At 56.8% G+C, this 24,782-nt stretch overlaps 1 protein-coding gene across 1 annotated transcript; it reads left to right on the forward strand.

The window, feature by feature from the left end:
• The first annotated feature begins 1,343 nt into the window (after positions 1 to 1,343).
• Positions 1,344 to 23,344, forward strand: LAD1 (ladinin 1). The gene is made up of 13 exons (XM_047076446.1): positions 1,344 to 1,381; positions 10,549 to 10,686; positions 11,980 to 12,805; positions 13,318 to 13,422; positions 14,259 to 14,302; positions 15,702 to 15,774; positions 15,878 to 16,015; positions 16,540 to 16,626; positions 16,896 to 16,970; positions 18,658 to 18,732; positions 20,666 to 20,903; positions 22,123 to 22,177; positions 23,278 to 23,344. Exons 1-13 carry the CDS (start codon positions 1,344 to 1,346, stop codon positions 23,342 to 23,344), a joined length of 1,959 nt encoding a protein of 652 aa, XP_046932402.1.
• Positions 23,345 to 24,782: the final 1,438 nt, after the last annotated feature.

Consider the following 24,782-nt stretch of genomic DNA (forward strand, 5'->3'; position numbering starts at 1 on the left):
TCCTCACCTCCTATGCCAGGAAGGAAGGCTCCCCGGAGGAGGGGGTGTTTGGGGGGAAGGAGATGCTTAGCTATGTCTGTGTTTCCAGGTTTCTGCTCAGCAGCTGGCTTGCTGGTCACTGTGAGATCTCAGAGCTGGAGGGCACCGTAGAGACAATCAGTCCTGGGTCAGCGCCAAAGGGAGGCCAGGCCGGGGAGCAAGGTCGGAGTGCTGGCAGTTGACTCTCCTCCATCTTCTTTTCCTGGCACCTGGGGCTGATTCTCATCCCTCTCAGACCAGGAACAGCTGCTGCTGACCTTGCAGTTCTGATCCATCAGGGGTGATAAGACTCTGGGTGCTCAGTGACTGGCCCTCTCTCTGCCCACCTGCTGCTGGTTCCTGGCTAGAAAGCACCGACACCCACCAGCCCAGATGGGCCCTTTAAGGGACCCAGGGGGTGCTGGTGGTGCCTGAGTTGCCTTCGAGTGGCTCCAAAATTCCAGTCCTGGTTATCGGGGTTCACTCCTTCCGGGGGAAAAGCTGATCTTCCTCTGCCCTGTTCCACACCCTGCCCCTCCAGCCCAAAGTCCAGTATCAGCAAAGCAAGGACAGTACCTTTGACATCATTGTGTTTTCAGAGCTGTGGGCGCTCAAATGTTTGCTGAATTGAATCTTCTTCAATCTCATTTTGTGGAGATGCTGGCTTTACAGGGGGCGCTGGCAGTTTTGGATGCGGCATAGCAAAAGCACGACCCAGCTCATCTCGGGGGTGGGGGTGGGGGGGTGCTATTAGGGGCGGGGTGGGTGCCGAGGGCCCGGGAGGCACCCAGGGCTGCAGACCCGAGGTTACGGTACCTGCTCTAACTTTCCCGCTCGGCTTCTGCTCGTAAGTTTCACGGGGCTAAGTCGGTTTACCGCCAGTGTGCTCGGCCTGACCCCGATCTTCGGGTCCCCTCCAGCCGCCCCACTCCCCGCCACCCCGGGCCCCGCGAGGCCCCTGCGAGAGAGGAGGCGGCCCAGCGCCGAGCTGGTCCGACTGGTTCTGAGCAGGAAGTCCCCCGCCCTCGCCGCGGGCGGCCGATCGACCCCGGGCCGGCCTGTGCGTCCGTGGGTCCGTCCGGCGGCCTGTCCCACAGCTGGCCGGCGCTGGCAGGCGCGCGGTCTGGCCGGCCGGGGCGGAGATCAATGCGGCTTTGTCGGGGCCGCCCACACCCCGGAGAGGCGGCTCGCGGCGGCGGGCCGGGCGGGCCGAGATAAGCGGCCATGTGACCCTACCTGGGCCGGGCGGCGGGGGAGGGGCGCGCAGGTGAGGCGGCGGCCGCCGGGCCCTGCACGCGCACACGGCGGCCCGCGGGCTCAGCGGCATGGCTGTCAGCAGGAAGGACTGGTCCGCGCTGTCCAGGTGAGCGCCGCGGCGGGCCCCGGGGAGCCGCACCGGGGTCTCCTCCGCGCGCCGGCCCCTCACCCCCCACCCCTTCCTGCCCGGGAGGCGGGCTCTGAGCCTTGATCCTGCTGGCCCTGCTGCTCCGTAAGGGGGGACGGCCCCGGGGGCACACTGGGGAACTCTTAAGTGACAGGGTGGTGTTCTCGCTCCCCGACGGTTTCCTTTCCTCCTCTTGGGGACCGAGGCCGCACACGGGGTGCTTGGGGGAGGCTGGGCCCGACCTGGAGAGCCCCCTTCAAACACGACCCCCTGCGGAGACGCGTTGGGGGTTTGGGGAGGTGTTTAAGAGTTACCGCCGCCGAGCCTCATTTCCAGACAAGCCTCCCTTGCTGCCACGTTTCTCTGGTAGAGACTGGGAGAGCGGGGCCCTGGGGAGGGGTCCCTCAGCCCCTCTAGCGGAGGAGTGGGGGCACCACTTCCTCGGAGGGTCGGAAGTAGAAGGATCAGTGGAGTGAGAGACCAGGGCGCAACAGACACTGCCCCCCACCCCCCCTCCCCAATGAAGCTCAGATTCTGAGTTTGGCATTTTCGGGTGGTGTCTGGGCTGGATCACCTAGGATTGTTGCTGTTCCCCTTTGTGCCTCGTTCCTTATTTGTAGGCAAGTCCCTCAAAGGGTCAGGAAACTCGGTATCTAATCTCTGCCTGCTGGGCATCCTGTGACGGTTAGATAAGACTGGGGTGTTGGGGGGTTGTCCTGGAGGCAGCGCCCCTCACTGTGGCTGGTGACCCCCGGTGACTCCTCTCGGAGCTACCCTGCACCTCTGCTCCGAAGTGTCCACATGAGCACGTTCACCTCCTTATCCCCAGCAGCATCTGTCACATACACCCATTTTGCCCTTGAGGAAACTGAGGCCCACGTAGTAGCTCTGAGCTGGATTCCTACTCCTGTGATCCCGTAGGCTTCAGCCAAGGAGAAATTGGCCTTTTTGACCCTCCCAGGTGGGCATTTGGATCCTGAGGCCAAGGCAGTCTCTGCAGGGGCAGACCAGCACCCTCCCCAGGCTTTCCCCATTAAGGCTGCTTTCAGGCATTCTCTAGTGCTCTAGAATCTCCTTCCCCTCCCTCCAGAAGGGCCCCAGAGCTTCTCCAGCATCTCAGTCTCATCTCCCCAGGGCTGGGGGCCCACCTTCTCAGACCCTCAAGACCTCACACTGCTCTGAAGCACAGTGGCCAGGTAACCCCCCCAGGTGGAGGGGCCCAAGGGATCTAGAAAGGGGATAAAGTAAGCCCCGAGAATGGAAGGAACTCAGTGCCCTGGAAAACAGGAACCTAGGCTGCCAGGGAGGTTGGACACACCCCAGGGAAGGTCTGTGCTGAGGGTGGAGCTTGGGGGTCCAGACCTTGGACTCTGTGTGTGGGTCAGTGTACATGGGGGTTGATGTGGGAGTGTCTTTTCTCCTAGGTGTGGGCATATCTGTGCCTATGGATGTGTGCCTGTATGTGTACGTGCAGGTGTATGTGTGGGCGAGCATGTTTGTGGCCTGTGTGGTGTGGAGGCATCTGTGTGGGTAGTAGGTTCTTATGTGGCTGAGTTTGGGCCTTAGGAATCTGAGTCTGTTTGGTGTGAATGTTTATGGGAGACCTCAGTATAGGGCATTGGGTTAAAAATGCAAACCACACACAACTTCCTCAGGAGCTCACAGACGGGTGGGATGTATGTGATTTTGTGTCTGAGAGCATGCCCGGATCTGTATGGGGTGTGCGTGTGTGGTGGGTGGGCAGCTGGGGCATGAGAACTTTACAAATGGGAGCAGGGTCTGGTCTTAGCTTGTCCACTGCTCAGATGGACTTGTGGCTGCTGGGGTAGGGCCGAGTTCCCACGGGATGTCCAGGGCCAGTGCCAGGCACGCCCTGGAGAACCAGTCCTGCCACAGGAGCCCCTGGCCGGCCCTCCCTGCTGGCCCCAGCCCTCACAGAGCCCCGTGGGCAGACACAGCTGCTGCCAACAGTCACCCTGATGAGGCACCTGGAACAGAGGACCGCTCCTTCCCTGCTCCCTTCGTGAACAACAAGCCTCAGCGGGCAGGAGGGAAAGGGCTGTGAGTCACTGTCAACCGAGTCTCCCAGGCTGGGGAGGACTATGGTGAGGGTGTGACCCATGTGGCTCCAGCCAGGGCCCAGGTGGGGAGCTGAGGGCGGCCTGCAGCCTAGCCTTGGTGCGAAGTAGGAATTCAGATGCTCCAGCCCTGGGCTGGGGGCAGCGGTGAGCTGGCTGGCAGGGCGCCCTGGTTAGTGGCCTCGTCCTTTCCTCCCTTGGCTGGCTGGGTGACTGTAGAGGCCGGGCGGGACCTGTCTGCAGGGGGTGAGGGGTGGGTCTGAGAGTGCCTGGGACTGAGTAGCCAGCGGTTAATCATTTCCCTACCTGGGCCTTGAGCAGACCTCCCACCTCCCAGCACTGCCCTCCCCTGACACCTCTCCCTGGGCCATCAGGGCTAGAGGGGACTTCAGTGACCACCTGTGGTGACCCCTCATTGTGCAGAAGGGGAACCAGAGACCTGTCTCCCTCAGGGGTTGAAGACTGGCCCAAAGTCCTACAGCCAGTCAGAGCTGGGTCTCCCAGCTCCTCTTTCCTTCAGAGGTTTGCAAATCCTGCTCCTTGAGGTCCGGGGTTCTACAGATGCTTCTGGGGCAGACTTCCCCCACCCCCCCCCCCTTCCTCTACTTTAACCAGAGCAGCTGAGCCTTGATCTGTTTTTCAAGCTTGTTTTGAGGTCCCCTGCAGGGCAGGGGAGAAGGGGTTTCTTCCTTAGATCTAACTTCTGTCTGGTCTGCAGCAGCTGATAGCGGTGTGAGTGCTGTATTGGGGAGGGTAGCAGCCCTACATGGAGGCAAAGACAGGGGTGTTGTCTCCGAATGAAGGCCAGGAGGCAGAGGAAAGGGTTGTGGCGAAGGTGGGTGTGGTGGGGCAGCCTCCTAGGGCTGTGGCATCAGCTGGTGAGAGTGACTGGGACTCCTGGATGGTGGGACCCGGGTTCCATCCTGGGCCTGGCTCTGGTCAATGTGTTGGCCACCGGGCTTTCCCAAACCTCTGCTCTCCCATGACCTCTGGCCTGTCCTGGGGTGGGGAAGCGCACAAGGTCAGAGGCCCTCCCAGCCTCCCCTGCTCCTTCCTCTGAATATATACCCTGTTGGGCTCTTAAGAAGGTGGGTCCTCACTCTGGCTGAGGGACAGCCCTCCCAGGACATCCTTTACCAGCATTTGGTATTGTGGTTAAGGGTACGGGCTTGTGAGAGGCTGACCTAGGATGGAAGCTTATTATTGTTATTATTGTTATATTATTAGTTGTGGTAGCTTGGGAAATTTACTAGCCCCAGTGACTTTCCATTTCCTCGTCTGTGAAATGGGGATAACACCACCTTTCCACACAGGGCTGTTGTGAGGTTTAATGTCAATGTTATTTGTAAAATACTTAGAACAGTGCCTGGCATTATGGTAAGCACTTCTATGTTACTACCTTTACTTCTTGGTTCCTTCATTTATTGAGCTATTTACCATATTCCACAAATAGTTGTGTGCTGCTAAAGGTTCTAAGGCCCTTCGTTACCGTTTATTTATTACGGGGGTTTCGACAACTATACCTGCTGAGGCCCCTCCTGGATACTGACAGACACCTGCCCGTCCTTCCCCCCAGTTCTATCCATTTCCTCATCTTATAGCAAGTTATTGGCAATAGCATTTCTCCCCCGGGGTGGGGTGGTGGTGAAGGTGGTGAAGGTGAAGTGATTCATGTTTTGCCAGGGGTTGAAGGCAGCCCCATGATTCGTGAGCAGCAGGGGAGTGACCAAGCCACCTTGGGTGCACTGTGGGGTCATGGCCTAAAACTGGTGGACATTCAAGGACACCTGGGCCCCACCTCCTGCAGTTCCAGCCCTGGAGACCCCTTAGGGTTAGGGCTGGCCTGGGGAGGGGTGGGGGGGGTGGGTGAGTCATTTCTGAGGAGACCAGGCTCTGGCAGATCACACTCCATATATGGCCCCACTGGAGAATAAACAAATAAGCTGCTTCCCCCAGGGCTGAGAGGAGCGTGTGGGAACGGGGTTGCTCAGGACCGAGGAATCCTGGAGGCTCCAGCCCAGCCCAGCTGGGTGTGGTCAGGGGAGAAGAGCTTCCGGCTTTGTGGGGCACTTTCCTGTGGATGGATCCTTTAGCTTTGGAGGACGAGAGCTGGTCCCAAAGTGTTCATAGGGGGAGGGAATAAGTCCCGAGAAGGAGAGAGCTGGAAACATGGCCTCAGATGAGAGCCCGATGAAGTTGGCATTTCCACGTCTGGTGGAGAAGGGCTGCAATCAAAGCCTTATGGCCTTGACCTCAGAACTTAAACAAGATTCCCATAGGCCTTCACATGACCCCTGTAGGCTATGTGTATCTGAAGATTGATCATTCATTTACCACACACGAATTGATGATCTTTTGTGAACCAAGTTCAGCTGAGGGATGGGAGGGCATCAGAGCCTGGCTCGTAAGAGATGGGCAGGTTGCCTTTGGGGGAGCTGAGAATTTGTCCCTGCTTCGTTCTCTTCCTTGTCAAGACAGAGGCTCTCGGTTCTCAGGGAGGAGGAGAGGCCTGCACATCTGAGAGTCGACGGTCACACTTGTGCATTCCACATTCACTGGCGCTTGTGTGCCAGGAGCCGTGGTGCATGCTGGAGATGAGAGGTACCCTGGCCTGTGGTCTCTCCTCTCCCTGCAGGACCACAGCCTCACACCTTCCGCCCTAACTTCTCATACCTTCTCTACTCCCCTTCATTTGCCTGGCTTTAAAAAGAAAACAAAACTTGATGTGTGTCTATTGTATATAAATTACACCTCAATTAAAAAAACACTCCTGGGGGGCACCTGGGGGGCTCAGTCGGTTGAGCATCCAACTTCAGCTCAAGTCATGATCTTGCTGTTCGTGAGTTCAAGTCCCTCCTCGGCTCTGTGCTGACAGCTCAGAGTCTGGAGCCTGCTTTGGATTCTGTGTCTCCCGCTCTCTCTGCCCCTCCCCTGCCCTGCTCACATTCTGTCCAAATAAATAAATAAGTAAATAGATAAATATCAATACATAAAATATTAAAAAAAAAAATCATTTCTTAAGTGGTGCCTGAGTGGCTCCGTTGGTTGAGTGGCTGACTTTGGCTCAGGTCATGATCTCGCAGTTCGCGGGGTCAAGCCCTGCATCTGTGCTGACAGCTTGGAGCCTGGAGCTGGCTTCGGATTCTGTGTCTCCCTCTTTCTCTGCCCCTCTCACGCTCTGTCTCTCTCTCTCAAAAATAAATAAATGTAAAAAAAAAAAAAGTCATTCCTTGAGTCCACATTCTGCTCTAGCACTGTCCCATTTTATTTGCTTTTCTCTGAGGAAAGTTTCTCCAAAGAGTTGCTGGCTCTCACCGGTCCCTCGGTTTTGACTCCCATTCTTCCCTTGCTGGTCCAGCCTGGCTCCGGCCCAATCCGTCTAGCTGGCTTCCTGTGGACCAGACACTTCTGTTCTCTCTACTCTCTGCTGGTCTTCTTGTCCCCACCACCCCCTGTCCCTGTGGTCTTGGACAGGACCTCATTCCTCCCTCCAGGTTCACACTCCGCCCTCTAGTCTCCTTGGTCTCCTTTTCTTCTCCTCACCCCAAACAGGCCGGAAATGGAATTTTCCTCCCCCCACCAGCTCCCTAAACTCCTTCCTCCCCTGATCTTTCCCATCGTACTAACAGCACCAGGAATTGCTCAGGCCAGAAATCTAGTTTTCCTTGTTTCTTCTTTTTTTCTCCTCTGCATCCACAATCCCCCTTTGGCTCTGTCTTCAGAGTGTGTTCCCAGTCCATCCCTTTTTCCTTCTCTCTGTCGCTACCAAGTTCGCCACCACCAGCATAGCTCTCACCTGGGCGATTGCAGGAGCCTCCTGATGGGTGCCCCTGTTTCCCTTCTCCCTCTGCCACCCTCAATTCTTTTTCCTTCAGCAGCCAGAGATAATAATAATAAATTCTGTCGTGTCATTCCTCTATGTAAAACTATCCAGTGGCTCTCCAGCACACTTGAGTACAACCCACATTCTTTCTCTGGTCTATGAAGGCCTTTTCTCTGGCCTCTCCTCCCTGTCCAAGGTCCCTGCGGGCCACACTCTGGCTCTGGGTCTCCCTTCCCCCAAACAGCCAGCTGTCACACCCAGGGCTTGGCACTTGCTGTGCCCTCCTCCTGGGCCACCTTGCCTCCAGATCCGGCTCCTCTGGCTTCTTCTCAGAGGGCCCTCTCCTCCCAGTCATCATCTCTCTCTTACCCCTTACCTGGTTCTCGTGTCCTGTGTCCCTTGCTGATGTTGCATTGTCCATGTGCTCATTTCCTTGCTCACTGACCGCACCCCGGCCCCCTGCACTATGTGCTCCGTGGCCGGAAGAACTCTGTCCGTCTTCTTCTCTGCTGCACGCCGATCCCTGGAACTATGCCTGGCACGTCGTCAGTGCTCAAAAATTACTTGGTGAATGTGGGATCAGCACGATGTTGGACTTAGAAAACCAGATCGGAGCCATCGTGTGGCTCCTTCTCCTCATTTTAGTAAAGAAAACCGAGGAAGAGGAAAGAGGGGGATGTGCACCAGGGGAGGAGGAGTAGACTCAGCCTTACAAGAGGCGGCCTTGAGGAATCTTTCCTTGGAGGCTCCATAGGTGCTTTTCATATGCGATTCTGTTTGCAAAATTTGTGGGTTTGCATGATTTTTCTTTCCCCCCAAAACACGTCTGTTCCTTCAGTCGAGTCTTGGTTGCGTGGCAATACTCTGCAAGAGGGGAAAAGGTCTAGAAGGTATAGGGCTGGGCAGAGGGATAGGCTGGGAGAGACACCTGATAGTGGCAAAAGGAAGGCCTTACAGTAACTCTGGGGGGAAAGAAGAAGGCCTTTTCCAGACTCTTCCTATCTGTAGGGCCCCAGATAGCACTGGGGGAGTCATAGGAAGGCTCCAGAGAGGGCTTGCTCTGCTGACTCTCAGGGCATGCTACTCTCAGCCCAAACTTTCTCCCAGGGCTCTGGGTGAAGCACATCTTCTTGCTCCTCCAACCCCCCTACCTCTAACCTCTAGGCTTGCTCAGGCCCTCCTTTCTGCCTGGACTGCCAGATTCTCTCCAGCCCCCTGTCACCTCTATTAAAATCCTGTTCACCCCCCTAGGTCCAGCCCAGGTTCGTTCAGTCTTGTCTGTGAGCCTTTCTTGATAATGTTGGCCTACAGTAGTCATTCTCTCCCCTGCAGAGCAATTTCTTTGCTTTGGTTGAGGGAGTTATTGGCAGACACGCTTTTCTTTCTCACTCGATAGTAGGTACCTTTAGGGAAGGGACGTTGCCTTGTTCTGTGAACCCCCCCATTGCTGACTTGCTGGCCCATTGCAGTTGCTTAGAGACGTATTTGCTCTTTGCTTGGGATGGAAGGGTGGTTGGATGGAAGATGGGGTGGGCTGGCAGTGAGGTGGGGGGGGATGGTAGGGCAGGTGGCTAAAGATGATTGGTGGGTGGGTGGGATTGGGCAGGGAAATGGGGGGTGACTGGGTGGATGGCTGTTTGGATTGACAGGTGGCTAGATGGGCAGGTGGTGAGTGCGGAAGGAGGTGGGTGGGTGACTGGCTGTGGGAGTGCCTGATTGGTCCTGTGAATGCAGGGTGACTGGGGGCAGGAACCCAAAGTAGAGTGTATGGAGTCCCCTTGCTCCCTGACAAGTGAAAGCTGGGTCTAGAAGGTGAGAGAGGCCAAAGAGCTCCTGAGAAGGGAAGTGGATATTGGAACCTTTCCCAGGTGTAATTGGCCTTATTTGTGAGTCTCCCCATTCTGAACGGCTGAGAAATCCCGCGGGTTGTTGGGAACCTCTGAGAAAGTTTCTCTGCCATTGTCCATTGATGAATATTATCTAAGAATCCAGGACCCAAAAGAAAAAGGAACTTGTCAAGTTTATCTCCCTCCTTCAGGCAGAACTGTGCCCACCCTCCCATGTTCCTAGTCACCCCTAGAGAGGGAGGCCCCACCTTCCCACTCTGGATTCCAGAGTCAAGTCCAACCCAGTGTTTGTCATCCTGGGTGGTTTTGTCCCCCAGGGGACATGGCAAAGACAGGAGACATTTTTGGTTGTCACAAGTGGGGGGTGGTGCTAAGGTATCTCTAGTGGGTAGAGGTTAGGGATGCTGTTCAACATCCTAAATTCAGCACAGCCCCTCCACATGAAGTTACCCAGCTGAAATCTCAGTGGTACCCGGGATAGGAAACTCTGGTCTGATCCAAATCCTTGTAGTACCTTTATTTGAAATTTAATTGACATGTAATGTGAGCCACAAATATGAACCATGCTAAAATTGTAAATTTTCTATGAGACACACTAAAAAAGTGAAAAGAAACAGATGATTAATTTTCATAATAGGTCTCATTTATCCCAGGGTATCCAAAATATTATTTCAGCATGTAATCAATATATGGAATTATTTTTATTTTTTAAATGTTTATTTCTGAGAGAGAGAGAGAGAGAGAAAGAGAGAGTACAGGGGATGGGCAGGGAGTGAGGGAGACAGAGGATCCGAAGCAGGCTCTGCACTGATGCGGGGCTCGAACTCATGAACCGAGAGATCAGTACCTGAGCTGAAGTCAGATGCTTAACCGACTGACCCACCCAGGTGCCCCAATAAGCAGAATTATTAACAAGATACTCTACATTCTGTTTGTCATATTACGTCTTGGGACTACCTGTGTGTGTTACAATTCCGGCACGTCTCAGTTCAGCCCAGCCATGTTTCTTTCTTTTTTTATTTTCTTATTATTTTTTTAAATGTTTATTTATTTTTGAGACAGACACAGAGCATGAATGGGGGAGGGTCAGAGAGAGGGAGACACAGAGACGCAGGCTCCAGGTTCTGGGCTGTCAGCACAGAGCCTGACGCGGGGCTCGAACTCACGGACCCGGGGATCATGACCTGAGCTGAAGTCGGACGCTCGACCGACTGAGCCACCAGGCGCCCCAGCCCAGCCATCTTTCAAGTGTGCCATAACCACCTACAGACGGCCCAGGCTTAGAGGGTATTTGCTGTCTTCTCCCAGCCCCGTAGGGGTCTGCCCTGGGAACAGGTATCCGGGGACCCAGGAGTCTTGCCTGGGCTGCACTGATCCTCTCCACCCCCCCTCCCCCAGCCTGGCCAGGCAGTGGACTCTAGAAGATGAGGAGGAGCAGGAGCGAGAGCGCCGGCGGCGACACCGCAATCTGAGCTCGGCCACGGACGAGGAAGCTCCCAAGCTCGCCCAGAATGGACACACACCGGCTGCCCAGAGGTGCTCGGGTCAGGGTGGGGGACGAGGCACCATTTCCCTGTCCCAGGTGACCCGGATGGACTTAGCTGCCCCAGACAGACCAAGTACTGGGGGTGCCCGGGGAATGAGATGAAGGGTCCACAGATGTCCTTCAAGCTCCTCACCTTCCCTAGACCCTCCTCCACGCTGCCCGCCTCCACCCTCTTCGGAACCAGAATCACTATATGCTGATGCTATCCGTGAGCTGATACTTTGCTGCACATTTGGTGGATAGAAGTCATTTAATCCTTACAGTATCCCCGGGAGAGAGGTATCATTAACCCATTTTACAGATGGAGAAATTGGGTCAAAGAGCACACACAGGTGACTTGCTGAGATTGCACACCTAAGGTTGGCAGAGCCGGACTCGCCATCCGGATCGGTCAGGCTCTGTGGGCTCAACTCTTTCCACAACCCAGGCTGTCTCCCTTGTAACCCGGAACCTCCATAATTCACTTCTGAGGGGAGGGATGCGGTGGCTACTCTTGCTGCCTGGATTTTAGGGTTATGAGGGAATGGAAGTCCCCTGTGGGCCAGGACTGTGCTGGGCAATCACGTGGAATGAGTCTCGTTTCACCCAACAGGCCTGGTTTGCAGATTTGGACGCTGAGGCCTAGACAGTGAATTCACTTGCCCCAATTCACATGGAGAGCAGGGTGGTGAGGAAGGAAAAGAATCTCCTTTTGCTGGAGATCAAGTGCTACGGGTTTGGGACAGTCCTCTCATGTTGCTCGTGTTCCCTTGGGTCCCCAAGAGAAGGGGGAACAGGGTGTGCGCCCTGAGCTGCCCCAGTGCCCGTGGCCACCACTGTGGCTAACGGGAGTGCAGGATGGCGTGTCAGAGCTTAGCGCTCTCAGCTCCACCACTGATCATCTGTGCGACCTTTGACAAGTCCCCGAACGTCTCTGGTCTTGATCTAAGCTCTCAGGGGCGAGCACTGCATTTATTCCTTTTGACTTCCGCCGCCCGGCACAGGGCCCAGCGCAGACAAACTTGTTCAGTCAGTGTTTGTTGACTGGGTCTCAACATGCAGAGTTGGACCTTATAGGGGTATATAAACTTTTTAAAAACGTGGTGCGCATTGTTCAAATGACTTCGTGGAAACCCAATATGTAAAGGCGGTTAAAAGTGATCTTTCTTTAAGTGATGGGGGGTGGGGTGCCTCCCCGGTGGCCCTGGAAGCATCCCCATTGGGTCAGGTACACCCCAGGGTGTCTCCCGTCTCTGATAGCCTCTGATACTTATCTCCCACCCCTTCTCCATCTTCTGGCCTAGATTGCCCAGCGTGGAGGAAGCCGAGGTGCCCAAGCCGCAGACCTCAGCCTCTAAAGATGAGGACAGCCAGGCCACCCTCAGGACACGGCAGGAGCGGAGGCAGAGGCGGCAGGCAGTGGAGGCTGCACAGGCCCCTGTCCAGCGGGAGGCAGAGGAGGGAAGGGACAGCTCCGGCCCAGAGCAGGCCAAGCCGCAGCCCCTCATGCCCAAGAAGGAGGCGGAGCTGCCTCCTCGCCGGAGACTGAGCCGGGAGCAGCGGGGCCCTTGGGCCAGGGAGGAGGAGAGCTTGGCGGGCCAAGAGGCAGAAGGCGGGAAGAAGGGGGTCTCAGAGAAGCCCCCTATCTCAGAGAAGTCCTCCGTCCCAGAGAAGACATTAGCCCCTGGAAAGAGACTGGTCTCAGAGGAGTTCTCCATCTCGGAGAAGGCCCCGGGACCTGAGAAAACTTCTGTGTCAGAGAAAAGAGCCATCTCAGAGAAGAAGGCCATTCTAGAAAAAACAAGTGGCTCTGAGAAGTTGCCGGCCCCAGGGAAGACATCAGACTCAGAAAGGAGACTGGTTTCTGAGAAAGCATTGCTCTTTGAGAAGTCTCTGGTGTCCGAGAAGACCTCAGCGGCAGAGACAAAGCTGGCTCCAAAGAGGCTGGCAGCCTTGGGACAGCCCCAGGCAGGGGGGCGGCTGGCTTCTGGGGGAGGCCAGCCCACCACCACAGAGCAGAGGGGAAGTGCCCTCTCTGAGAAGAGCCCCCCGTCCTTGGCGGAGCTGGGAGAACAGGGCGTGCCAGACTCTCCGACTGTGACTTCCCGCCTCCCGCCCATCACACTCCAGGTTGGCAGTGCCCCCGCCCCTCCCATCCCTGCACGTGCCCCTCTCATCCTGCCCTGGGTGGTCTCTGGCTCCCTTGCTGTCTCCTGTCCTCTCACCGTGGGGCTGGATTTGGCAATTTCCTCTCTCCCTACCTGCTTCCAATCACTGTCAGAATAGGGGACGCTTGAGGCAAGGGCAGGCAGTTGGCAGCTGGAAAGGGCATCAGCTGTGTTTCCAGGGAGCACCTGCCACCCTGAACCCCCTCATGATCCAGGGCCTGGATTTCAGGACACCAGCAGACTCTGGGGAAACCTCACGTCCTTCCAGAAGTTCTGCTGGAAAGTTCTGCCTGGTGGCCTGGCCCCACGGAACTGTGTCCACCGTCCCCACAGCAGAGGCAGAGGGGCAGGACGGTTTTCTTCTCCTCTTCCTCCTGCAGCTCTTGGGATGAGCCAGGCCACATGGGGTCCCCATGGCAGCTTGGGCTTCGGGCTCCCCCGACCTCCCGTATGACACTCCCCCACTCCATCCAGGTGAAAGTCCCCAGCAAGGAGGAAGAGGTGGACACACCCTCACCCACTCAGGCCACCTACAGCAGCTCCCTCAAACGCTCCAGCCCCAGGACCATCTCCTTTCGGGTGAGAGCCCAGGGTACCTTTGTCTCCGGTCCCCTGGAGGGCAACCTGGGGAAACCAGCATCTATCCCAGCATTGGGGCCTTAGGTTAGATATCAAGCGGATCCTTTGGATAGAGAGGTGTTTTGGATTCCCATGGGTAGCCAAGAGCAGATGACTTGGGTTAAGTGAAGGAGAGCCAGTTAATGACCCAGAGGGTTGGTGTGGATGAGACTGAGCAGCCCCACCTAGTGGACAAGGCCAGAGCTGCAGGAAGAGGGCACCAGGCACGTTCTGTGGCCGGGGCCCCACCCCTGCCTTCAGCAGTTCCTGATCCCACCCAGGAGGCTTGAGCAGCCGGGAAGGGTAGGAGCCAAGAGCAGTGGGGCTCTCCAAGCGCTCCCTACTCTGCCTCTGCCCCAGTGGTACAAGTGGTATGGACTGGGGACTCTCTTCTCAATTTCTGATAATTTACTCTTAGTTCCTTGGTTCACTGGGTGGTTCACTTATTTTTGACTGACTGTGCTTTGTGCCCCTGATGTGTGCCAGGCCCTGGGGAGGAAGCTGGATGCCTGATATTGATCAGGGCTGGTCCCTGCCTGGCAGGGCTCATGGGCAGTAGGGAGGCAGACAGGAAAACAGATGGTTGAGCTGGTGGTGGTGGTGGGGCCAGGGAGGGGCTTCTGACCCGGCCTGGTGGGTGGAGGCAGGTGTCTCCCAGACAAGAGGAGGATCTTTAACGGAGGTTTGGTTGGGGGTTGGAGGAAGAGGAAGTGTTCAGAAAGCTGAGCCTTTCCCTCGAGGAGGGCCCTGGCCTCCTGGGGACTGTCACTCATCAGAGACTATCCTTCTTGTTTCAGATGAACTCCAGGAAAGACAACTCAGAAACAACCTTAACACGCAGGTCAGGGGCCTGGAGGCTCTGGCTTTGTCTGATCTGGTCATGTTCAGTCTGTGTTTGCTGAGCGACTGCCACCCGTATTCCTTGTGCCAGGCTGTGCCATAGAGCACCCGAGGGGAAGGTGCAGTCCTCGGCCAGGGCTCCAGGCCCTGCGGGGAGACTGGACCAACATGAGGGACCGAGGCCCAGCGAGATGGAACAGGGATGGGGGGGCGGGGAACGGGGAAGTCTTCTTAGAGGAGGCGGGGCTTGGGTGGGGCTCTGAAGGTGGAGGAGGTTGGGGTAGGGAGGGGGAGGAGGGCCTTCCAGGAGGAGGACCATGAGCAGCGCAGGGAAGGGGAAGCCACGACTTTCAGCAGACCCAACGCAGAGGGGCCCGCAAGTCTCCATGCGCCATAAGCATCGCCGTGCCCCATAATTTTGATGCGAGTAGTTTGAGGACTGTGTTTTGAAAGAAGGAAGCTGAAATGGGGTCTGGAAAGCAGCTGTGCTCGAGCACGAGGAATCCTGTGCACTCGTGCTGTGTCCACCTGCCCCTAAACATTTGTAGAGGCCAACTATCCCAGGCGAGGCGTGGGGTGACGGTGGTGGCACGGGGTGCACATATGAATGAGGCACGGCTGCTTCTGTTCGGCACCTCACATCAGACTATTAAACTTGCGAGAGCCGCCTCCCCCGCCCCGGCAGGGAGGTGCAGGGACGGGAATGGAACCCCAAAGTGGCTGCAGCCGCCCAGCCTGCGGGAGCTGGAGAGTACATCACGGAGCACTCGACTCCTGACTGGGACTTGAGATGGAGGGAACAGCACGGGTAAAAGCACAGAGTATGAAAAGCGTGAGGTATCTAGCTAACTGACACATAAGCCCGCGGAGAAAGGGGTCGGGGGGTGGGGTGGATGCTGGTGTCGGGGAGGAGTCAGGGACCAGACCATGAGAGCCTTGTATGCTGTGTCAGGGAGTTTGGTCCCTGCCCTGTGGCCTGCCAGGTTTGAGCTGTTGAGGACAGGTTGGGCTTTGTCTGGGGTAGGAGTGGTCTGGTGGCAGTGGGGGAGAGCTCAGGGTGGCCGGCAGAGGGGGTCGGGGAAGGGGACTGCAGCGCTGCGGAAGGTAGAGAGGAAGGAGATTCAGGAGATGTGTGTGAGGTCCAGTGACAAGAATGGGGGGGGGGGAATGGCAGATATTTCTGACCCTGGGGGTGTCCTGCTGAGTGGGGATGTTTCTGGGGAGGTGATGAAAGTCCCTGGACTTTCCTGTAGTTTTTCACTTTGGCCAAGTCATTCTCACCTCATTCAGTGATGGAGGCCATCTTCTCTTTGCCAAAAGGGTAGGTGGGTACGGCTCGGGGCCCAGGCGGGCCCGGCGCAGCTGTCTCACCTGTTTTGTCCCGTCCTCCCGTCCCGCAGCGCCAGCATGAGGCTCCCGGCCAGCACAGTCAAGTTAGGCGAGAAGTTGGAGAGATACCACACCGCTGTTCAGGTGGGCAGGGCTCTCGTGGAGGGGCCGGGGCACCTGATGAGCGTGGTAAGTGTGGTCTGTGCACGTCACCCTCGTGGGCCAGCCATCGGTGTTCTCTTTCCAGAGGTCGGAATCGGTCAAGTCTCCAGGCTCCTCCCGCACCGAGTTCTTTGTGGCTCCCGTGGGTGTAGCCAGCAAGCGCCAGCTCTTCGAGAAGGAGCTGGTGGGCCAGAGCCGAGCAGACCCAGCCTCCAGCCGGAAGGTGAGGGGCTCAGGCCCAGCTGGGTGTCTTCAGGCTGAGTAGGCCTGAGAGGCCTCCAAATGCAGAACTTGACCCTGGCAATCCTAGAAAGTTCCGTGTTTTCTGGGGCGCCTGGGTGGCTCAGTCGGTTGAGCGTCCGACTTTGGCTCAGGTCGTGATCTCACGATTCATGAGCTCGGGCCCCACGTCGGGCTCGCTGCTCTCAGCACAGAACCCGCTTCAGGTCCACGGTTCCCCTCTCTCTGCCCCTCCCCCACTTGCGCTCTCTCAAAAAGAAAGCTCCACGTTTTCTCATGTCCGTTTTGGCAGAACTTACTGTTGACTCGAGTTGCTGTTCATAAGCCCGTCTCCCAAGCTGTGTGCAGCATTCCCTGGGGGAGCGTTGGGGGCCTTCCGGGGCATATGTGGCACGTGCTAGGTGGATACCGGAGTGAGGCAGAGTCATGTCCCCGTGCCAGGACCTCTGAAAATGCCATCCCGTTGCCAGCTGCCCCAAGCCCTGAGATGCGAGGCTTTCTTTTCAGGAGAACATGAGGCTCTCAGGGGCTGTGACATCAAGGCTCAACCTGTGGATCAGCAGGACCCAGGAATCTGGAGATCAGAACCCCCAGGTACCTCGTCCCTCCCCGAGATCTCGTGCTACAGGCCTTTTGTGGTAGAATGACCCGGGTGAGAGAAGGGACAGCCCTGAGAGAAACAGAGCTCCAGCAGTGGAGACCATGGGGAGTGAGGAGGGTAAGCCTGTGGGCCAGGAGGCAGAAGAGAGAAGGAGTGGGTCTGGGGTCTTCCCTCTCAGGAAGGGGAGGAACCTGGGGTTCCCGAGTCCCTCCGCAGTCAGCCTTGGTTCCCCACCCCCCCAAACCCTGATGTCCCAAACCAGGAGGTGCGGAAACAGCCGGCAGCCACCAGGAGGACCCAGTTGGGAAAGAAAGCAGATTCCTTCCTGGAGGCAGAGGTGAGAGGAGCAGAGAGGGGCCGGGCCTGGGGAGACTCCACCCCTCACCCCCACGTACACACTAATTGGCCTCCAGCTGCACAGTCTAGTACCCGGGATACCCTGGTTCTGCTCTCAAGCTTGTTTGACCCAGACGTGAGAATGCTGATTGAACCCCGATCTGGCTTTGCTTTCCCTGCAGCTTTGCAAAGCCCCTCCCCGCCCCCAACATCAACCAGCAGGTTTGGGGTCTCTGGTATGAGTGTGGGCCTTGGGCAAAGGGATGCCTTCCTGTCCGGAGGCCCCCTTTCCCTCCCAGCTCTAGGAACCTCCTTGTCTTTTCTGACAGACCTTTGCCCCCACAGGTGTGACGAGCCCTCTGCCGGGACAGACCTGCAAGGTCTGCATCTCAGGGGCCCTCCCTCAGGCCGGGCCCTGTCTCCAGCAGCATTCCTGTCTCTCATTGCCCCTGCCCCCTTTCTGGCTCTGGACCTGGGGCCGGGAGTGTCGGGGAGACTCAACCAGCTCCTGCCCAGCCCAGCATCCGGGGGCAGGTGTCCCCCGGCACCTTGTCACCCCACTGCGGGCGCAGCAGATCCCGGGACCCAGTGTCAGCACAGCGTTGGTTCTCGTCAGCACCGTGTGACCTCCACACCCCGTCCGGAGATAGTTCCCGCTCACGTCCAGGGTCAGGGCGGTACTGTCTCTGAAGAACCTCAGGGTCACCTCTGTGATCCGCTCCCAGCAGGTGCCTCCACGTGCCTGTGGTGTCCCTTGCTGAGGCCTGGATTTACGCACCTTAGCCCCCGGGCCTGCTGCCAGCTTGCTGAGGCCCATCGGCTGGGTTGTAAAGGAGTTGCACTGTCTTCCATGTGCCCCCCTCCCCGCTTTGTTTTCCTCTCACTTCCTTGGCCTGCGGCTCTGGCCGGGAGCTCAGTGCCTTTTTGTGCGCCCCTTCACCCTCTTTCTGAAAAAGCTGTTCTCAGGAAAGGTCTGATACACTCGCTCACTCTCAGGTGTAAGTGACTAATAATACCTTAAAAATGGATTCCTTCCTGGAAGATGTGCTTTTTAACCAGGTTCATCATTGTTGTGACTGGACTGAGGGGAGGGGTCAGTTGCCATTCTCCCTGCAGCCCCTCTTTTCCTCACATTCAGGCGGGCTGCTACCCTATCCTAGCGTGGGAACTTGGTGGAGGGCAGAACTGCCACCTACAATACCAGGCCTGCTGCCACACTTCCCCAAACACATTCTCCCCCAAGCCAGTCCTCCCCAGCATCATGGCCCATGTGGGCTTGGAGACTGCTGAGCTTTCTGAGAATCTAGGACAAACCCAACCTGGTCAGTCCGGTGCCCTATCCAACCCTTTAATGCTATATTTGAAAAATATATATATGTGTGTGTGTGTGTGTGTGTGTATACACACATGCATGTGTACACACACATATCTCACACATATACACTATGTACTATATACACACATATGCACACACATATATACATATATACTTATATACTATACACGCACACGTATACACATACACACACATATACACACACCCACACGTTTACTTAGTTAGTTTTTCATTTGAACTTCATTAGAACTCTTCTTCCAGACTGCTCTGGTTTTACCCAGAACCAGCTGGGGGAGGTGGGGGAGAATAAGTGCAGAGCCCTGCCCGCTTCCCCTTTGTCCTCTGCCTGCAGACATACCTGGAAAACTCCAGGGTTTCTCAGAACACCGCCCTTAAGGCCATCATCAGGTCCCAGTTCCCAAAGCTTGTGGGACAGAAGCAGCCAGCCAGGGACAACCAGCCTTGTCCCAGCTTTTGTGATTGTGAGTGAGGGCTCCTACCTTGGGTCCTGTGGACTGGGGGACAGAAGGCCCTCAGGGCCCCATCTGTTCAGACCTCCCAGTGACCCCAGACTGGCCCACTTTCAGCTGCTGGGTCTCCTGTGGCTGGTCCTGTGCCTGCACTGAGCTAGGGACAGTGGGACGTGGAGGCACTGCCCTGCACCCCACTGCCTCCCCCCGAGGTTGGGGGACGAAGGCGGACTGCGGAGGGGCTTGAGACCCCCAGGCCCCTTCACTTCCTGGGAGGGAAGACCCCAGACCCACTCCTCTCTTCTGTCTCCCGGCCCACAGGCTTAGCCCTCCTCACTCCCCATGGTCTCCACTGCTGGACGAAACCAGGGGCAGGGGGAGGAGTGTGATGAGCTTTGCTCAGAGACTCAAAGGACCTGCTGGGAACTCAGGGTTCAAACAGGGACCTAAAGACTTATGATGGTCTATTCTAAACTTTGGAAAGTCCCCTGGCGGGCGAATTTGTTCAGCAGACAAGAACTGTCCTCGCATAGACTTTTCTTGGGAGAGGCTCCCAGAAAACTTCTAGAGTAGAGGCCTGAGTGGGGCCTGAGGGGGATGGCTTGGTCCTGGGTGTCTGGGGTGTCCTGGCAGCTGCGCACCCTCTCTGGGGGTGACCATCAAGGACAGGCCGCAGGACAGAGTGTTGAGGGACACGACCTCGTGACTCTTTGTCCCTAGCATTCATGGATCCCCCCCCCCACAAAGGTCCTGACCTCATTCCTGTCAGGGGGCCAGCCCCCCAACAAGGAGACAAATCTATGCACAAGATAATTTCAGCTGGGGACGGGTGTGAGGACGAAATGCAGCACGGCGGTGACTGGCTGGCTGAGTGGACAGGGGAGGCCTCTTGGAGGAGGTGACATCGAGCACCCTCTGCAGACGGAGCAGGTCCCCCCATGCATCCCCCCACCACTCCTTGCCCTGTCTGCTTGCCTGCCCTCATGGCCTTGGGACCTCACACATGGCCCGCTCTCTCGTGGGCCCTTGAATCTGCAAGCAGTGTTCCAGTATACGCTTCTTCCAGTGCAATTCTGGGTGGGGACCAGCCTTTGTCTCCCCTTCCTTGCTACTGCTAGCTCTGTATATCTACCTGCAGGGACAGGGACATCCACGGACAGGTCGGGAACAGCCCTGTCGTATCAAGATGTGGCTGCTGGAAAGTGGCTAGACTTTCTCACTGACTCACTGCCTCCCCGTTCTCCGAATTAAATCCCTGCTTTAGAACGGTTTGTGAGAACCTCACATAGTCCATGAACAGTGAGAACCTACTGGATTTTTCCTATGGGGATCTGTGGCAATTGAGGTGCCCAGGTCCCTCTCCCAGGCATCTGTGCAAATTATGGCCCGTTTGAAGGACTGTTGGGCTTACGAGGAACAGTAAACCACTTAAAGTGGCTCGAGTTAAGGGAAAATTTAAGACCAACAATTCTTAAATTCTTTTTTTTTTTTTTTAATGTTTATTTATTTTGGGGACAGAGAGAGACACAGCATGAACGGGGGAGGGGCAGAGAGAGAGGGAGACACAGAATCGGAAGGGGGCTCCAGGCTCCGAGCCATCAGCCCAGAGCCTGATGCGGGGCTCGAACCCACGGACCGCGAGATCGTGACCTGGCTGAAGTCGGACGCTTAACCGACTGCGCCACCCAGGCGCCCCAACAATTCTTAAATTCTAAAAGGTTCCAGGCCAGGGCACAAAGCAAGGCTGGGCCGTTGTGGGCTAGACAGGAAAGAGGATGATAATGCTTTTCTTCCATCTCTCTCTGGACAGCCTGGTTGCTCACCGTTCCTCTGTCAGTCTGCTCCCACCACCTGCCTCTTCTCTGCCTCCCTGGGGTCCTTCTCCCCCAGGATGCTGACCGGCAGGCACCTGGCCCCAGCTTGCCGTGCCACGGATCTCCCAGCAGCGTGGAGGACCACATGGCAGGGATCAGCCTGGAGGTGGGGGAATCAGGCCCTTGGGCTCAGAGGCCACTGGGGACCACGGAGGGGACAATCTCAGCTGAGTTGATGGGGCAGGAGTGTGATAGAGTGGATGAGCAGCGAGTGGAAGTCCTGCACGCAGGGGATGCAGAAATGATGGCTGTTGGTGCCGCATAGTGGCTCCCAGGGCAGCAGGATGAGAGGAGAGTCAAGGACTGGGAAGCATGGGTGTGTGGTCAGGCAGGGGTGGAGGAGGGAGGGGGAGACTGGCTTTCTTCACCCACAGAGAAACAGACAAGAGTGTACATCCCTGATGGGCAGGGGCTGGAAGGGCCGGGGGGCACACGGGAGGAGTGGGCCTGGCCCAGAGAAGGGGTGTTCCTTCTTCAGAGGTAGGACACGGGCCTTGACCCAGAGACACTGAGGGGGGTAGTTAGCTCGGCTGCTGCCAGACTTGCCTTCCCCCTCCATTTTATTTCCATCACGTACTGGGCTGCAAGATGCCCTGGGCACTGTGCTAGGGGCTGTGGGCATATCCATGCAAGCAAACCACAGAAAACCCTGGGTCCTGACCTATGTATCTCACAGTCTAGTAGGTTTAGCCAATCACAGTCCTGTACTGCTTTATCTTAAAGCCCTGGGCGTTGGGGGGGGGGGGACGCGCTTCAGCGGTCCTCACAGCCCCCTCGAACAACCCAGCTGCCTGTCTGAGGACAACCATCGTTCTTGACTGGAGGTTCTACCTTGTATCTGACATTCTGTATCAGTTTTAGTCCTTTCCCAGTGAGGAGGACTTGCCACCTGGCTCTGGGGGTCATGGAAAAGACCCACTTTGCAGATGTCCTTACTGAGGCCTGCTGAGCCTGCATCCTGTACAAGGCCACTCGGCCCATTAGAAGCAGCCAGTAGCTTGGAAGACGTCTATACCCACAGCATCACTTTACGTGCGGCTGCAGATAAGCCCTTCCCCCTGCCCGCCAGACCCCCGGCCCAGAGACTCATGAAGTGTCTTAGAGGTTGCCATCTGCCCCCCAGTACTGCTCCCAGCCTGCCTTCCCAGGCCTGGGCCTCTGGCACCTGCTTTATCAGGATTCTTAAGAGGGACAGCTGGTTTATGTTACATGCCTGCTCCCTCCTCTGTTCCCTGCATATCTGTTCTGGTTTTAAATAGCTTATCTGAGCAGCTGGACAACCACATGGGCTTATATGGCGTGGGGTGCATGTTCCTTTAGTCCTGTCCCTGGCACCTGCCAAAATAGCAGCCAACACCCCCCGCGCCCCCGCTGTGTCTCTCGCCGCACATTCCTCCCACCGCAGGGCTTGGCTCACAAGGCCCCAGCCCACAGGCCTGCTTAAAGCCCTCTCCATCCCCTGCCCTCACCCAGTCCCTGCCGAGGCGGAGCAGATACCTCGGGATCTGTCGGCAGCTCCCGGTTTGAGGTAAGACCCGGGTGCGGCTCGAGATGGGGAGAGCAGAGAGGAGAGGAAAGAGGTTCTGCAGCCTGGCACTTGTATCCAGAGTCTGCCTGCGTCCGCGGGGAGTGGACGTCAGAGTCCCTAGCGGCCCACGTTCCCTGTGAGAAGAGGCCACGCTTTACAGGGGTGTCACAGGGATCAGGTCCCAAGACTAGCACAGTAGGGCAGTATGTTAGAAATGTTAGACTTGGATTTGAGTCCCAGATCTGCCACTAAAGATACCGTATCGCTGGCAGGTCTTGGGTAAGTGCCTTTCCCTCCCTGGGCCTCAATTTCCTCATCTGTAGAGTGGGGGAGACAATTGCTAGGTCTCTGCTCTACAGACAGTGAAGCTCTAAGCAACAGGAACTCCCCCAGATTGCTCAGTCCCGCCCCTCACCTCCAGGCCCAGGGCCCCCTAAACCTTTCCAGGCAGGTCCTTCTTGACTCCCAGAGAGCAGAGCAAGACTGCAGTCATGTCAATCAGAATAGTCCCGGTGGTGAAATTCACATCTCCAGGAATTCAGAAACTGTCTTGTAAGCGCTGAGGAGGAGCCCACGTCCGGAGGTAGGCAGGGACCGGGGGAGCACCTCTGTGAGCAGACATGTGACGTTCATCTGCCTTCCACCAGGACCACCCTCCTCCCCCGAGAGAAAGCCCTGCGAAGTAGCATTTGGGGGGGCTGATGGGGGAGAGACCCCAGTGAGGGATCCTTCTATGGGGTGTGAACCCATTTCCAGGGGTTAGAGTCCAGCTGCCCCCTGGCCCCCCGTGGACCCTTGTCCCACCCCATCCCAACATGCCCTGTAGGGACAGACCTTGCTCAGGGTCTGGGAGTGGCAGAGAAAGGATATTCCCTTGACTTCCAGCTTCTCCTGGGCCGAATGAGGAAACATCTAGGGAAGGGGTGGCCTAGCGTGTAAGGAGTGTCAATGCACATTCCAGGCCTACTGCAGCTGGGAAGCCATCTGACCTCCAGAATTCCTCCTCTGACCCATGTCTCGTAGGGCAAGCCCTCTCCGGGCAGAAGAGGAATCTGAGAGGATCGGGTTGCCTGCTGGCCCCCCTCAACCCTGTCCCCTAGCTCTCCTGGTGGGCTGACAGCTGCAGGCTTGGGAGGATTCCAGCTGGATGTTGGGGACAAGGGCTGAGGGATGGGGCCCACATTCCTCAGAAACTCAGAGACTTGTTTCTGTGAGACTAGAACTTGAAGCTCATCTATTTTATAGATAGGAGAAGCCTAGAGAGATGAAATGAGTTAGCTAAGGTCACACCGCAAAAACTGGGGTTAAACCCAGGTTGTCTTTTTTTAAGTAATCTTTATGCCCAGTGCGGGGCTTGAACTCATGACCCTGAGATCAAGAGTCTCAGGCTCTACAGACTGAGCCAGCCAGGTGCCCCTGAACCCAGACCTTTTGACCTCACGGCCAGTGTTCTTTCTGCCCCGTATTGTTTTTGCTTTACTCCCCAAGAAAGGTGACCCTGATCTCTTGGCTGTAAGGGAGTTTGGCTAGAAAGCCGTCTGTGGAAGCAGGTGAGGGTTTGGGTGTGAGGACACAGCTGCTCCAGGACATTCTCACTCCTGGCCCTGCCAGGTTCCTGACTATGTCTCATTCCAGAGCCCCGGCCTCGGCCTATCGCCTTCCCCTTCATCAGTCTTGCCTTCGGGCAATTGGCTTGCCTGCTGTCCTCTTGGTTGAAAGCCCTCCCCTACTCTCCATGATCAGTTTGCTATTTTTGGGAGTTGGATGGTGCTCCCAGGAGCAGGGAGAGGGCTCCAAGCTGCTCTTTCTTCCTCTGAGCCCAGAGCCCTGCCAGCAAGAGGGAGGGCAAGAGAGGGGAGAAAGCTAGAGGCCACATGCCCCAGGCTGGCATGCGTAGCCCCTGTGAGAAACTTCTCTGTCCTCCCTGAGGTGACAGATTCCTCCCAGGAATCTCTTCCTGCCTACTGTCCCGGGGCTTGGGGCAGTGCATATCTGGGGTGAGGGGGCTATTCTCTTTGGCCACTCTCATCTGAAGACCCATTTTGGAGATACTCTGGCGTTTGGGTCTTTCTTTAGCAGAATGAGGTTCCATCCCCGGCATGATACTGTATGCATCTGACATCTCTTCCCACCCGCCTCCATCCAAATGGAGCCAAAAAGTGGCTCAGAGTTTCTGTCCAAAGCTTCTGTGTAAACCCTCCCTCACTTGCCCCCACCCTGCGCCAGCAGAGGGAGCGAGAGAGGGCCTGCCTCGCTACAGCCATGCTTGTCCTGAACCCAGCAGGACCCCGGGATATTGGGAGCAGGTTCAGATAAGTAGCCAGCTGAAGGGGGCTGAAGGGGGCATTGGGTCTGAAGAGTTCTCCACTCAGAGGGGCAGTTGGGCGCAGAGAATCCTTCAGATCCCTCAGCCGGAAAGCAGCTGACGTCACCCCACCCCATCAGAACAGGGACTCACTGGATGTCATCAGGTGGGTGCCTGGGGCGCCACTCCAGTAGGATGTGCAGGGAGAGGCGGAGAGGGCAGTGAGCGGTGCCCTCCCTCTGCCCCTGTCACCTGTGGCTTGAGTCAGAAGTTGGTGGCTGGACGCGGGTGGGACAGCAG

Source organism: Lynx rufus, unplaced genomic scaffold, assembly GCF_022079265.1.
Source record: "Lynx rufus isolate CCGP_SWC_20201006 ecotype Redwood Valley unplaced genomic scaffold, mLynRuf1.p SCAF_15, whole genome shotgun sequence".
Lineage (NCBI taxonomy): Eukaryota > Metazoa > Chordata > Mammalia > Carnivora > Felidae > Lynx > Lynx rufus.